Here is a 14,817-nt window from a genome sequence, read left to right on the forward strand (position 1 = left end):
AATGCATGAGGTGATTCCCGATTTCACATAAAATAATGAATAGAATATGTGCGCGATGGATTGGGAAGTACTACCAAATCAGAATTATATACAATAATTGAAAATATATTATACATTAAGAGAAATACGAAGAAGACACTTTTAAAATATGATTATTTATGGACTCTTTGACACTGAAGAAAATTGAGATTTCACCATGAAATCAATTAGCATTATAGGGAGTAGCCTAACTACTTATAAGCACATGAATGGTCTTTCCTCTCATTAATGTGAGAGTCATTCTTAACATACTTTTTTATAATATTAGCACGAGAATTGACGTTAAAGAGAGTCCTCTTAACATTTTCCTTAGATTAATTGACTGAACCAGCACTTGGATCGATAGGCTTCTTATGTTTTAGAGTGGCAAAATATAAAACAAATATGACTCGGACAATAAATAAATCAAAGAGAGGAGTCATTAATATTACGATTTAATGTAGGAAATTGTTATTGGTACTCTAAACATCTCATTCTATACTCCAAACTTTCTATATTTAGAAGAAAAAAAATACACTTGTCATGAGTGTAAAATAAATTTTTTATAATGTTAATAACGCTTCTCTTAATATATTCTATACAATAATTTTGTATTTATTGCGCGGCTTAACCTAAATCTCCACCGGAAAGGTAGGCAAAAAAGTACGGACGTATCAAAATTATGAGAGAAAAAAGATTAAACAAAGTGCAATAGCATATATATCATCGCATCATTAAAATATGCCAATATGCATGAGTTGATGTTTGGAGAGAGAGAGAGAGAGAAACCGAGGGCGATCTGGCGATACAAATCCTAGCTAATTTTCTCTCCGTTCCACCTACTACGCCCAGTCAGCCAGTGAGAAGGAGGCAGTACGTCTACAAATTTCAGTCTCAGAAGAGAAACACAGAGAGACGGAGGAGAGAGAGCGCTTTCCGACGGCGATCGGCGATGAGCTGCTCTGTTGATAAGTTGTTCTAAGTTAGAGGCAAACATTGATACATTGAGGAATATTGATCGAGGAGGAGGACGACGACGATCTCTCCGGGCCGCTCTGATTAATTTCTCCGAGAATTCAATCGAGAGAGATTTTGAGATGGAGGAGCAGACCGCACAGGTACTCTTCTTCTCGATTCTTCTACTCTTTCCAATTATACACTTTCCTTCAAAAAAATTCATTTAAAACTGGAAATTTGTTATGACTCGGTGTTTACGTTAGTACGTGGAGCTTATTGTTCTACGACTTAAATCTCGGTTTACAGATATAATGTCGAAATTTTCCTCTGCCTTAATTTCCAAATTGTTTTCTTTTATATATCGATTTTATTCAAATTACAGATACAATTAAGATGAACTGATAATCTCCATGTTTTAATTCTTTTTGTAATTTTCTAGTTTTTATGTTCTCTCTTCTTGTTGGACTCCAATATTTGTCGTAATCGAACTTGTTCATTCTAATTACTAATTACTAATTCGATTTAAAAACCGGTTAACCATCCATAAATTCCAGTTTCACTTTCACTTATGAATGCATTTTCAAATGCGATGAAGTCGTATTTCTTTTAACTTATAAATGAATACTGACATCCAAATCAAGCAACAGTGTTACATGATATATCAGAAAATAACCTTATTGCAACATGACATTAATGGTACTGAAGTGACACGTTATATGTTGTCTTTTTGTGCATTTGCTGCTGTACATCAACTCTGTAGCTCTTGGATGTCTACGTTATTGGAAATTTGAATTTCTTAAAACTTAAAAAAACCAAACTGCGCTGACTAGCAAAGAGTATCTCAAATGTTTGTATTTAAAATTTGTTATTAGCATCTAATCTGTAATTAATCACCTTCCTGGTTCATGCAATGAAGAACTCTGCAGAATACCGGTAAGTACAGCTATCTAACAAATTGTAAATATAAAAACAAATTGTAAATATACATATACATATACACATATATATATATATATATATATTTTATATAAAGGTTGATAGCAATTATTGAAGCCATAAGTCATCAACTTCCACCATGCTAACTGACAAGCTTCATTCAACTCACGGACTCAATAGTTCTTGGTATATGCATGAACATTTATGCTTTTTAAATGGGACTCTTGTGAAAGTGACTTAAAATAACTACAATTATTTTTGGTGAAAATGATTTAGAAATCAATCTTTAGTAAAAATGCAAGTTAATCATGGAGAAGCACTGAAATGCTTTTGAAACTCAAAAATATTTTCTCTAAAAACACTTTCAATTAGTTTAAATATACTTCTAAACGAGCCATTAATCTATCAGTCGAAACAAACTATTTAATTTTTCTTTTGCCTTGGAGTATCATATACATTTTCACTTAATACGAGCAAACAACTAAACAGGCATATCAGAAACGCAGTAGATTGTCTGCCATCGTAAAAATATACCCCATTATTATAAGTAATTTTTGGGATTTTTAGGTGCATGTGGTTCCATGATTGCCTATTAGTTTTATTAATTCAAAAGATTATTAATTAAGCTTAATTAGCATGAGTAATTTTTGTATAGTTTTTCTTGCCTCGGGTTCGTCACATCACATGGGAGACCATGGGAGTGGTCCAAGAATTAGATAAAAATTAGGAGTAGGAAATTTGTATTCATCCAATTTCATTTGGCTCTGTATTTAGTCCTAATAATTTGTTTTCTTTTATCAACTTGTTTAAGTTTGCCACTTAGTACTACGATCTATTGATATTCTTATTCATTTGTAAGTGAAAGGTCTTAGGTTCGATCCTCATCAAAAGCGAGTTTGAACTATATTATTGCTAATCCATAGTGAAGCTAAGCCCCACCCCATCCCTTTTAGTATAAATAATATGTTTGTTAAAAAAATAAAATAAAAATCAGGGCAAGTTTATTTGGAACTGGCTACGTACTACATAGGTGTCATATTTAATAAAGAAAATATAAATAATACCACAATAATGTTACTCTTCTGACATTGGCTAGCTCACTGCTTTAGTGTTTGTCTGTTGTTTCTCAGGTACTTGTAGTCCTTCCTTGGTGGCCAAATGCTACATCTTTCTAGCAACTGTCAGTCAACAACAAAAGAAAAGATGAAATTACCGTCTAGATATATAAATGATAAAAATCTTTTTAGCAATTGGTATTAACTTATCTGCAGATGCATTATCAATCATGCTCGAAGTAAACAAGTTTTCGAGCTCCATGTTATTGATCTGCATCCGGTTATTCCTGCCCAAATTCGAGCAGTGTCCGTAGACTATTGGACCTTGTATGGGATTGTGAATGTCTGTTGTTAAAAGTTGTCGATAAAATTTGTCTCGATGCATTGTACGTAGGTCACTGATTATATCTCATCGACAGATTATTTATGCATCCATTAATGTACTGATATTATTTATTCAATTCAACGACAGACTGATACAACTGCTTCAGATAGAACTCATACCGTCGTGTTGGATATTGAGAGCCTTACACAACTCTCAGATAGAAGCTCCGGAAGCCCCAAAATGACAGTAAGTAGCAGTGTCGTTGTTGTCAATCTTGAAAGTACTCCTCACATGGCATGCACACAAATTGATCAGCAAACTTTCTCATGCTTTTCTATTACACTATTTTTTTTTACTGTAGAGAGCACTCTCAAGAAAATGGTCTTATCGAGCAGAGAGATTGATTACTACTGACGAGGAGGACACGGATGAGCCACCAAAGAAACTTCTAGTGAAAGGTATAATATAGTCATCTAGCTAGCTTTCTATGAAGTTTCAAAGGGTAGTTTGCAATCTTACTGAAAAGTTAATGTCATCTTTTACTCTAATGGGTTGGTGTCAACATTCAAAATCATCGATCACCTTGGCATAGATTGCAATTTGAACTTTATCTATGTTATCCTTGATAGTGAACTCTCAGTCGGAGCCGTTGAAGCAGTCATTGATCACCGCAAAATCTATTGGGTCAAGCTCAACTGCGCTTACAGGCACTAATCGGTTTATGGCCATCAACCCTCGGAAGATCCTTTTTATATTTGCAACTGTGTAAGCCCTCGATTTCTTTCTTCAATAAATATGAATCCTCTACCATGTCTTTTTATATGTACTACTCTGGTAACAAATACGAGCGAAGAGATTTACGTGAAGTGATTGTTGGCTTCTTCTTCTTGATCAGGTCCAGTATGGGTACATTAATCCTCATATACTTCACACTGGCTATCAATAGAACAGTTTGACAGACCATGGATGGAATGGAGCTAGCGTAGCGTAGACAGGCACATGATCGAATCAAAGCGTATTCACTCTCTCCGATTTTAATTTGCTTGGTAGCTGTGCTGCTGGGGATAACTACTCCATTCATGAATCCTCCATGCTGCAGTCTCAGTCTGTGTCTAACGGTTGATCTCTCTTCTCTTCTCACTCTGCCAGTTGAGATCAAATACATATAATTGTTAAATGATCCAGCGTTTTCAGCTGCACCAACTCTGTCAGTTGGTGTCAGCGCAGCTACTTGATTGAGTTACCGTCTCGTCCGGTTAATTTTTTGTGCTGCTTCTTGCTTCCAAAGCAACCCTGTTCTATGCATCAAAAATCCACCAGGGACTTACCCCCGTGGTTTTTTTTTTTTTTTTTTACTCAAGGTTAACGTGCATGTAGTTGATTAGGGTGTTTTTAAACCACTTCAAATTAAGCATCAAACAGCAGGCTTTTAGGCACCTCTCTGATATAATCGCTGTACTATCGACATTCAGTTTTGTATCGAATTCTTAGTTACGTCTTGAGAAATATAGATTATTATCGTTGCATGTTGACGTGCATTATAGTTATAGGAATGGGCTGCACAAATTTGAGGGGATGAGGAATTTAAATTCAGAAAGTAACTACTAAATATTTGCTTATGCAGTCTTGTGTTCAATTTTCATTGAGGCTTTAGCTCAATTTTTTTTTCAATTTTCACTACATATTCCCGCAAAATTATTAGTTGACAGTACATTGGCCTTTTACATTTTTAGTGGGCCGGTCCAGATTCCTTAATAAGAGCTTTGGATCTTGTTTTTTTTTTTTTTTTTTATATTATTATGAAAATGGTCTTAGGCCCGTTTTATAAACATTCTGGGTCTTTTGGTTGGATTTGTAGAGATTGACTTTATAGAACGAGTTTATTGTTATGTGATTTTCGGTATTGCAATATATAAGTTTTAATACATAATATTATTGGATGGGATGTTATGTTGACAATAAATTAGTTCTATATAAGTTGCTATCACAATAAATTAGTTCTATGTAAGTTGCCTTAGGGATAGGAAGTGAAAACATACCGTTTATTATTTGCATTCAATGGTTGAATTATTAGGGAATCAAAAAATAGATTGATGAATTAACAACTACAATTAATTAAATGCTCTTTTTCACAAAAAAAAAACCAAAAAAAAACTACAATTAATTAAATTGAGATCGTGCATAAAATTGTGAGGATTAAGTGTGTTGGATTTCCGAGGTTTTCATTCCATAGATTAAATAAACAACTTGTTGAGTCTTCTCGGTCTCTCAAGAAGGGAAAATAGTTTTGATTATGTTTCTGAAAACGCTATTCTTATCTAAACTAAACTAAAACACACGAGGAGATACGAACTCAAATATAAACAGAGAGTACACTATTACTGATCAATATAACTAAGTCCACGTCTGCGTAGTTCTGAGTTAGATTAATCTCGAGTTCGAACTGTATTGTGGCAAGAGAATTAAAAACCAATTAAAAGAAAAAAGTTAATGAGAAAAAAGTGGAAAGGAAAGGTGGAGAGTCCACAATAATTGGCATCAAATGCTTATGGGGATTCGCACTGTTGCTGAATTCCAAGATCTGCAACTAGAAATTAATTTATCCAACATTACAATAAAAAAAATTAAAAAAAAAAAAAAACAATTAAAGCCTTCAACTTTTTGTTGCCCCCGTTCTTAGCTTCCACATTGGCCGAGCGCCAGGCCCCCGAGCTATCTCTCTGTCTGTCTTGCTAGGTAAAAGAGAAAACAAACGAACGAACCAGAAGATTAAATTAAATAATCCCAAAAAAGCTTTTGGAAAAAAGAAAATAAAAAAGGGAAAGTAGCAGAGCAGCAGAGAGAGAGAGACAGAGAGATCACTGCTAGTGGTGCTACTACTGCCCGGAAAAGAAATCTAAAAAAAGGAAAATAAATAAAAAATGAATGGAAAGGAAGGGAGGGCCAATTAGGGCTCCGTCGGAAAGTTGAACCCCAAAAAGGTAAGGCCCCTGTCAAGCTTTTCTCTCTCTAAGCACCACACGTACACACTTGGTGCTCTCTCTCTCACTGCTTTCCATTATCTGCCATTTGTGAGCTACACGACGGATGCAAGTGCTTTCAACAATTTTTCCGGGTTTCTGTTACTATTGACTGCTCAGCTTCTTCTTCTTCTCGTGGGTATTTCTCTTGCTTCTCGAGCTTTCGAGGTAGTCAAAATTTGAGGGGTTTTGCATTTTTGGGGATTTTGTTCGAATTTTTGGGGATTTAGGTATCGCGTTTGCAGGTTAAAGTTGCTATTTTTTGCTGAAATTTGAGGTTTTTTGTCACCAGTTATGGCGGCTTGTTGCAGCTTGATTGGGCTTGCTGCAATCGTCGTTGAGCCGTGGAATCTAGGGTTTTGATAATTGAGCAGCCCCAAAACAGAGTTTTTGGTAACAAGAAGGAAAGCGTTGGCTTTACGCGATATGGAATTTCAATTCCTTCAGAAATATAGTGCGTTGATTTGGATTGCGTAGCTGAGTTGTGTGCTCCCCGACTAGGACTGGGATTTCATCGTACAAGTTGTGAGGAAATGGCGATGGAGTCGAACACAGGATATCTCCGCGACGAAGCTTTTGGCTACGGTTTGAACCGACACGCTATATCGTTTCAGTCCGGGGCCATACACAGCAGCTCGGAGATGATTCCGATGGGGAATTACTTTGCTACGGACGGGGGCATGATGTTTTCGTCGATTTCAGGCATAGTTAACAACAATCCTGTAATTAGTCAGGCTGGGAATTCATCAGGTTCTCTGCTTCTCGATTCGGTCCCCGGGCTCAAGCATGACACAGGCTTGGCTGTCGAGTGGTCTGTGGAGGAACAGTACAACTTGACGGAGGGCCTTATCAAGTAGGTCATTCGGAACCTTATCTCTTGTTAAATTCGTTTTCGTTCATGTACGTCTGTGTTTAAGTGCCACAGTTATGTATACTTGCCTATTAATTTGATATTCATGTTGCTAAACTACCTCTAGTTACGATTCACTGAATGTTGTGATGAAGCTTCTGATGTTTGCAATATGTCTAACTGTAACAAACTGCAAATCTTTTGGTCCGTCTAATATAACCATAACATATGTTTCCTTGGACTTAAACAATCAACTTCTTAACCATTAGCTTCTTAAGCCATTACTTTATGTCTATGGCCTCCTGTTGTGCTTTAAATATTTTGGGGTCCATCACGCATTGCCATTATTATCAGCTTTTCGCATTCCTGCAGTAGAAAACTTGAATTGGTATGGTTATGCTCTAAATAGCCTTGTTGTTTCACATATCTTCTCGCTATGATGTGAATCGATTTTCTTTCATTTTACTTTATGTTGCCTAGTTGCTGTCCTATTATGTGTGTTTGGAAGATAATCATATTTATGCCATTTATTTTCTGGTTGTAGATATGCTGATGAACCAAGTATTATGAAATACATAAAGATCGCGGCAATGATACGTGATAAAACTGTGCGTGATGTTGCTTTGAGGTGTAGGTGGATGACTGTAAGCTCTTTACTTTTCCTAATGATGTATTTTTAGTTTTGTTCATTACTTTAGATTTGATCCTTAGATTTTTCGGTTGAGTTAGAACTACTTTTGAAATGTTTTGCAGAGAAAGCGTAGGAAACCTGAAGAACATAGTATGGGAAAGAAGGGGAACATTAGGAAGGTATGTTTGTGAAATTTGTATGAACTGTCTGACATTGGTTTTGGCTCGAACTTCTCATTTTTTATCATGAAGATTTTTTCAGTTCAAGACTTACTGGAAATAATAATAATGTGTTGACTCCTTCCCCTGAGTTTAAACATTACTATATATTCCCACTGTAATCATTGTTGGACATGAAAATTTGAGATCCCATGATGTATCGGTGACTTTTGGTGTCCTAAGATGTAACACAATTAATGGGATTTTTGTTTTAATTAATTGAACCAATGAATGTCTTTAGGATCTAATGTTGATTGAAGAACCAGTATTCTAAAGATCATGCTTCTTCAGGATAAACTCGTGGAGTCGTCTTCAAAGACAAACATACATTCAGCTGCACCACTGGACATGGCTGCATATTCTCATTCGGTGCACCATATGGACCAGAATGAGCGTTTGCAGTATGAAGGTTCGAGATACTGGCTTGTATATTGTTACTTATGTCCATTTCCTTCAAAAATTTTACCGTGTGCATTTCATTTTTTTCCTTTCTTGCTATATTGTTACATGTTCCCTTCTTGAAGTTGTGCACATATACTACTTAATATATTTCATTTGGTAGTTTCATTGACGTATTTGTTCTTTGGTTGCTATCAGGATTAAGTGGCACATTCAAGCATCTATTGGAGCAAAATGCTCAAGCTTTCAGTCAAATTACATCTAATATTTCGTCATACAAGGTCAGTGCCTCCTGCCATCATAGTTATGTTGATTATTACACATCTAATTTGCATGCCATATTGTTCCACACGCTAACAGTTGAAGTCATCTGTCAAAAAGTAAAAAAGGGATGCCTGTTCTTGTTATGTTACTTTATGCAACTGATGCGTTGTGGCAGCAGCATTACTGCGTGATGGTCTTCTTCTGGAATTTTATTTTTCCAATTGATCAGCATATATTGATGAATGAAATAATTTTCTACATATATTTACTCATTTATGATAAGCTTGACCTTGTTTGTTGTAGACATGGTATAATCCAAATCCACTATATATTATCGCTAAACGACAGCACTGCCTACCCCAAGCATCTCTCTTTTCTGAGTTTGAATTTACCGGCATAAATTTTATCTGCATTTCGGATGAGCATATAATATCATTAACATTAGAAGCATGTGCTTTTTATCTCTTGCTTAAAAGTTTGTTTCTTTCATAAACAGTTGCAGGAAAACATTGACCTCTTCTACCGCACGAGGAACAATTTAAATGCCATCCTTAACAAGTACGTGCATAGTTTCAACGTATATTACAAATAATGAGATTTGGTAAACTTTGACAATGCTATTTCATTTTTTGCAGCATGAGAGGTATGCCTGGCATAATGAGCCGAATGCCGCCACTGCCACCCATTGACGAGGATCTTGCTAATGGTATCTTGCGTAACGCAACTTAGGTATGTTCATGTGAAATGACTCATATTCTTGGTGAATTAGCGTGCATGACCCGGGCACCTGTGAAGGCGGGAGAGGGTGGAAAGTGTTTTCCAAATTGTTGTATAGCTGGATGATTGTGTACTCTTTGTTTATGCCTTTCGTAACTATTAATTCTAGACTATTTCAGCCTGTAATCTAATATGCATTTGATGAAAGTACTAGCTGTCAGTTCTGCATTTCTTTACTAAGAATTGTCGTCTCTTTTTTTTCAACTGAGTTTGATTTTCTGTGCACCTTTCTTTTGTCTAATCGCTGCATGCCTTGTGAGCTGAATACGAATAAATATGCCCGAATTTTGTTGACATATTGAGTTGATTTCTATTTGTAATGACCAATTCAAGCAGCAAATCAAGGTCCTGAATCATGATGGACTGCCTCATTGTCCGAGCGCAAAGCGTACAAGTTGGGAAGCAGAGTTGCAAATATCCGACGATGCCTACTCAGAGCCGCCCCAATTTGGCATTTGATCTTAGTGCTCCATCCATGGCTAGCTTCATTTGTTGTGTCTAAAATTATGTACCCTTACTTCCATTTGTGCAGGAAATAAGCGATGTAGATACAGTTGGAGCTTCCAGCACTTATTTTTCACTCTTGTAAATTTCGATTTATAATTGCTAATTGTAACACATTACTTTTGCTTGGTACCCTGGTTTGGTTTGTGGGTTTGCTCATGAGGAACCCTGCTGAATTTCTATGCTGGAATTTTATGGCGACCAACGGATTTAAAACCGAAAAAAACTAGATCTGACTCGAGGATAGAGCTATTTATTTACAGATGGCATGAAATTTGTGTGCACAATAATGTACAGATCAGTGTTTATAACCATCGACGGGATTATTTTTAAGACGCGAGAGCCATCACCTCCTGTAAATGAACAGCAGCCTCATTGTATCGATCTTGGGTCAACGGCAGGCTTTGAATTTTCACCGCATGATCCAACTGGAAAACAAATAACATATTGTCATGTGAGAAAGTTAAATCGCATAGTAAAATCCTCGCATGCGTTTAGGGAGGTCTAAACGCAGTTGCAAACGGGTGGTTAAGTTAATTACACCTCTTCAATGGAGCAAAACAGTTTGTTGGCAAGTTCAGTGAGAGCTCTCTTCTGGTCCCTTGGTGAACGAGAGATCATCTGATTAAGATCACAGTACAAGAACGTGGATTTGAGGCGGAGATCCCTTCCCATCAACTCCCACGAGTGATCGTCGTTCGTCAGATCGTTCCCGATTGACAGTAAATCGAAAGCACACTTCTTAATCCTGCAAGCACTTCCCTTTAATTGCATGTCCACCATTTTACCATGCCCTACAGCATACAAATTTTGACGTGAAACAAAAAAACCAATTAGAATAAATAAGAGCAAGTTTTCCTCATGAGAAAAGCATAAGCCTCAACTGAAAGTCGAAGCCTTTGTGCTTAAGAAAAGCAAAAGGGGAAGTGATCCCATATTTTGTTCGCGAACTTTAGATTGAATAAATCAAAAGAAAATCGAAGGACATAAACAATGGGCGGGAGTGCATAAGGAGAAAACGGGATTGTGAAAGTTACTCCCCAAACCAAATGGAGCGACTGTGACAAAAAAGATCATTTGTACTAAAAGCACTTTTGTCAAGGCATAAAGTTTTCTGATACAGAATGTGATTCTTTTACTACCATTCTAAAACCATATTCAGCAACATCAGATACTAGAAGTATTATTATTAATCGAATAATAAAAGTTCTAATTCCTTTTATTAAAAGCACCTTTGAGCTAAACCAGCTGCTGGAAATTCGTAAGTTTGAACTCGGAAGCTCTCATACAATTCCGTCATGCAATTTGGAAATTTTCAAAGGAAAAAAAATGTTGGGAAACAATAGTATGGAAATGCAAAATAAAAATCAACCCCTCATCCCAGAGGAGCGTATATCATCACATAATTAGAGCCACAAAACCCAGAAAAATAACGAATTAAACATACAAAATTCAAAGCAAAATAGAATTAATAATAAAGGAAAATTAAAATAAAAAATGGAACAAATTAAATTAGGGAAAAAAAAGAAAGCGAGAAGAAGGAGAGGGGAGAGAGAGGAGTTAGACGGAGTTACCTGAACGGTGTTCTGGAAAACGAGGATATATCATCTGTTGCCTCCTGTAGTCACTGCTGCTTCAACAGAGAGAAAAGCATAAATAAAATTAATTAAATAACTACTTTTTGAGGCAAGAAATTTCAACTAAAAAGTTTGTTTTAATCGTGCAAAATTATTCATCTAAAAATATTTTAAGAAAGAGAAATAAAGGTGGGGACTGCGATGGTGGTGGGTTTTGTATTAAATATATATATATATATATATTTTTTTTAATTAGAGTTTGGGATTAGAAATTAACAAAAAAAAATACTGGAAAATTAAAATCAATGGTAACCCGTCAAGTTCTCTTGCTCTGAAAGTGGTGCATCACTCTTTATTTCTGATCAAATTTTAGACACAATTTTTTTTTTTTTTTGTAAATTTGGTTTAAGAGCTGGATTAGCGGCTTAAATAAAATTAAGAATTGAGGTCCAATTTTAACTTTTTTTTTTTTTGGGTTAACAGTAAGCTGCCCTTCTGGAAAGGACATGTATGAAGTTGTCCAATGTTGATATGAAGGCATTCGTCAACATCCATCTTCAATATTGTACTAGCACTACAGTTTAATGATTCTTTGGTAATGTTGTTGTTGCCGAAAAATTTAAAGCCGCTTTCAACATGTGATAGCGTACGATCAACATAATCAAATAAATTTTAGGCTAGCAAGAATTCAAATATAGCTTTAGAATAGAGAGTGACAGCCGTTAATATTTTTTTTTCTTTTTATTTTTTTTTAAGTGGGCAACTGGTGACTAACCTACGTCATCGATGCTCAAATAAAGCTAGTTGAGAATTGTACCCTACCAATGGCCACGAACATCCTAAAACCAAGCCAAACTAGCATCCGCGGTAAAATGGTAAAAGAAGTTGGGGCTTGCAAAAATCGAAGCACAACTGGTCCGGTTGTTATTAGGCCTAAACTTGAAGCCCGAACTACTCCATCAAATTTTGTTTGGGCCCTATTTGAGAATTATTCTCAACCAAGAGTCTATGCTCATAAAAGCTTTGGAATTGTTACTGGCTCCATTCATATTTAGAAGAAAAATAATTTTTATGAGAAGTGTATAATTAGTTTTCTGTAGTATTAATAATAATTTTTTTTAAATTTTTACTTTAAATCAAAATTTTTTTAGTTTTAGAAAATATTTTGCGTTGGGGTTGAGAAAAATTTGCAAGACCTTTGAATGAGATCCTATGATTTCTTAGGTTCCGGTTCTATTTTTATTAATTTTTAAATTTGAAAAAAATAAAAGTAATTCTCAAAAATCGATTTGAAAACGAGACTTGCTCACAGTTGTTGTGGAAAAATTGAAATTTTTAGTTTTAGGAAATATTTTGTGTTGGAGTTAAGGAAAATGTTGCAAGACCTTTAGATGTGATCCGACCATTTATTAAATTCCGAAACATGTTTTTTTGATTTTCAAAGTTGAAGAATAGAAAAAATAATATAAACTAATAGCGGAGCCCTCAAAGAGATTGAAGGTGTTGAAAATATTTAGAATGTCCTAAAATTAATTTTAGGTAACATGCGGTGCAATGAGAAGGATTCGAAATTTGGCTTACAATGAATCCCGTAAAAATTCTCAAAATCGGTTAGAAAACGTGGTTCATAAGTCACAGTTTTTGTGGAAAAAAAAAAAAAAAATTTAGTTTTAGGAAATATTTTGCATGGGATTGAAGGAAAATGTTGCAAGACCTGTGGATGTGATCCTAACATTAATTAGGTTTAGAAACTAATTTTTTTTATTCATTTTTAAAGTTGAAAAAAAAACATTATAAATTAATAGAGGGTCCCAGTTGAAAAACAAAAAATAATATAAACTAATAGAATTTGGCATTCTTAGTTTTAGTAGAATAGGGGTCCCATTTGATTTATAAAATAAACAGATTAAATGATGATTTATGTACAAATAAAACTTTATATGGCATTTGGAAGCCGGATCTACGATTTATTGAGCAACAAATGTATATTTAGTAGAATATTTAAGTTGAAAACTAAAAAAATAAGTACAAAATATAACAGCGAGGTCTAAAACATTATAAGGTATTTGAAAACAGTTTTATAATTTGTAATAATGGAGCGTTATAAAAACACTTTCAAACCGCTCTTTGATAAGAAAATGAAATCGTCTAATCACAATTTGTTGAGCATTAGGTTCCGAATCAAAGTGACAAAGAAAACTATACGCATCCAACCAAATACCACAAATGTATTTTTGGTAATTTCCATATATATTGTTGCTTTTGGAATCAAGTGCTAATTCTCGGACAAAGCACTTTCCGTACCAAGAAAGTAATGTTTTTTTTGTCCAAATAGATAGAAGATCAACTTTTAAATTTGAATGGCTTATTTTTTCCGTGCATATTTAAGGAGAATAATATATGAGATGAATGTTTATAAATTGTTATGTCTCTTTTGCCTTGACTAACAAGTAACAACCAAATCTCTTGGAAAAAATGCCAAAAGCATATTCTTCCAAAAACCAAGACGTTTTATGAGATTATCGTAAACAACATACGAATCCGACCAAAGCCTGCACGTGGATTGTATATTCATATTTGCATTCAAGTTTTTTAAGGTTTTAGTCAAAGAATTTATTTATTTAACTGTTTAAAAATCCATAAATCTCTTTGTTTGAGCATTTGATGAATAAAAGTAGACCCAAGAAACTTAGCTGCCCAATTGGTCCCCGGCGTTATTATAATTTAGTTTACGAGCCAGTTGTATGACAGTATGAAGAACTCATTTCCGTATTCAAACTTAGTTCGAGCTGTCTCGTGATAAATATAAGTCTATCACGAATTTTATAAACCAAACATATCAATACTCTAGTTTGGTACGTTCGTTCTAAATCAAGCTTAATTAGTCTTAACTTGTTACTTTCACGAACTAAATCCAACTATTTAAGCAGAACCCAAACCCATTTTGAGGTTTCTTCGTAAAAGAATACAAGCTTCTTCCCACGACCTTTTGTGAACCAAATATATCAATGCTCAAGCTTTGATTCGTTTTTTAATCGAGTCGATTCACAGGCCTACTGCCTGCCAAACGAACAAAATTAAGTTGGTTGTGTTTGTTGTGATCAGAGAGTTGTGGACTGAACAAGACATGCCGCTGTTCTGTGTATGCCTCTCTGCCTTTTGGGCGGCACCAGCACCAGCACCAGCACCAGCACCAGCAACACATTACACATCGATAGATTGTTACATCATATTGTCGAGCCTTCAGGGAGGGATCGAGTCATATGGGCGGCACCGTGTCTCCCTC

At 35.2% G+C, this 14,817-nt stretch overlaps 3 protein-coding genes across 9 annotated transcripts; 2 read left to right on the plus strand and 1 right to left on the minus strand.

Annotated features, from left to right (window-relative positions):
- Nucleotides 1-764: 764 nt before the first annotated feature.
- On the plus strand, nt 765-4,817 carry LOC137738343 (uncharacterized). Its single transcript, XM_068477981.2, has 5 exons — nt 765-1,136; nt 3,439-3,537; nt 3,653-3,749; nt 3,921-4,056; nt 4,187-4,817. Exons 1-5 carry the CDS (start codon nt 1,116-1,118, stop codon nt 4,245-4,247), a joined length of 414 nt encoding a protein of 137 aa, XP_068334082.1. The 5' UTR covers nt 765-1,115; the 3' UTR covers nt 4,248-4,817.
- Nucleotides 4,818-5,860: 1,043 nt separating this feature from the next.
- Nucleotides 5,861-10,086, plus strand: LOC137736879 (uncharacterized). 7 transcript variants are annotated; one of them, XM_068476182.2, is made up of 9 exons: nt 5,861-6,450; nt 6,604-7,164; nt 7,706-7,805; nt 7,915-7,971; nt 8,302-8,419; nt 8,608-8,690; nt 9,170-9,231; nt 9,309-9,402; nt 9,787-10,086. In XM_068476182.2, the coding sequence occupies exons 2-8, from the start codon at nt 6,845-6,847 to the stop codon at nt 9,400-9,402; spliced, it is 834 nt and encodes a 277-aa protein (XP_068332283.2). In that variant the 5' UTR covers nt 5,861-6,450; nt 6,604-6,844; the 3' UTR covers nt 9,787-10,086. The 7 variants fall into 7 exon arrangements, with proteins under 7 accessions (XP_068332283.2, XP_088538851.1, XP_068332285.2 ...); XM_088682725.1 differs by having other exon boundaries at nt 5,861-6,446; nt 9,784-10,086; XM_068476184.2 differs by having other exon boundaries at nt 5,861-6,446.
- A 101-nt stretch (nt 10,087-10,187) lies between these two features.
- Nucleotides 10,188-11,684, minus strand: LOC137736880 (photosynthetic NDH subunit of lumenal location 3, chloroplastic). The gene is made up of 3 exons (XM_068476188.2): nt 11,529-11,684; nt 10,498-10,748; nt 10,188-10,382 (listed from the first exon to the last, which is right to left on the minus strand). The coding sequence occupies exons 1-3, from the start codon at nt 11,560-11,562 to the stop codon at nt 10,284-10,286; spliced, it is 384 nt and encodes a 127-aa protein (XP_068332289.2). The 5' UTR covers nt 11,563-11,684; the 3' UTR covers nt 10,188-10,283.
- Nucleotides 11,685-14,817: the final 3,133 nt, after the last annotated feature.

This window comes from Pyrus communis, chromosome 13 (genome assembly GCF_041283825.1).
Source record: "Pyrus communis isolate YQ-2024b chromosome 13, ASM4128382v1, whole genome shotgun sequence".
Lineage (NCBI taxonomy): Eukaryota > Viridiplantae > Streptophyta > Magnoliopsida > Rosales > Rosaceae > Pyrus > Pyrus communis.

Coding starts and splice junctions, on each gene's coding strand:
- LOC137736880 (XM_068476188.2), bottom strand. CDS start 11,562: ATGATATATCCTCGTTTTCCAGAACACCGTTCAG. Junction 10,749..11,528: donor TTTTCCAGAACACCGTTCAG/GTAACTCCGTCT, acceptor TGTATGCTGTAG/GGCATGGTAAAATGGTGGAC. Junction 10,383..10,497: donor TGTTTTGCTCCATTGAAGAG/GTGTAATTAACT, acceptor TTTGTTTTCCAG/TTGGATCATGCGGTGAAAAT.
- LOC137738343 (XM_068477981.2), top strand. CDS start 1,116: ATGGAGGAGCAGACCGCACAG. Junction 1,137..3,438: donor TGGAGGAGCAGACCGCACAG/GTACTCTTCTTC, acceptor ATTCAACGACAG/ACTGATACAACTGCTTCAGA. Junction 3,750..3,920: donor AAAGAAACTTCTAGTGAAAG/GTATAATATAGT, acceptor TATCCTTGATAG/TGAACTCTCAGTCGGAGCCG.
- LOC137736879 (XM_068476182.2), top strand. CDS start 6,845: ATGGCGATGGAGTCGAACACAGGATATCTCCGCGACGAAGCTTTTGGC. Junction 7,806..7,914: donor TGAGGTGTAGGTGGATGACT/GTAAGCTCTTTA, acceptor AATGTTTTGCAG/AGAAAGCGTAGGAAACCTGA. Junction 8,691..9,169: donor CTAATATTTCGTCATACAAG/GTCAGTGCCTCC, acceptor TTTCATAAACAG/TTGCAGGAAAACATTGACCT.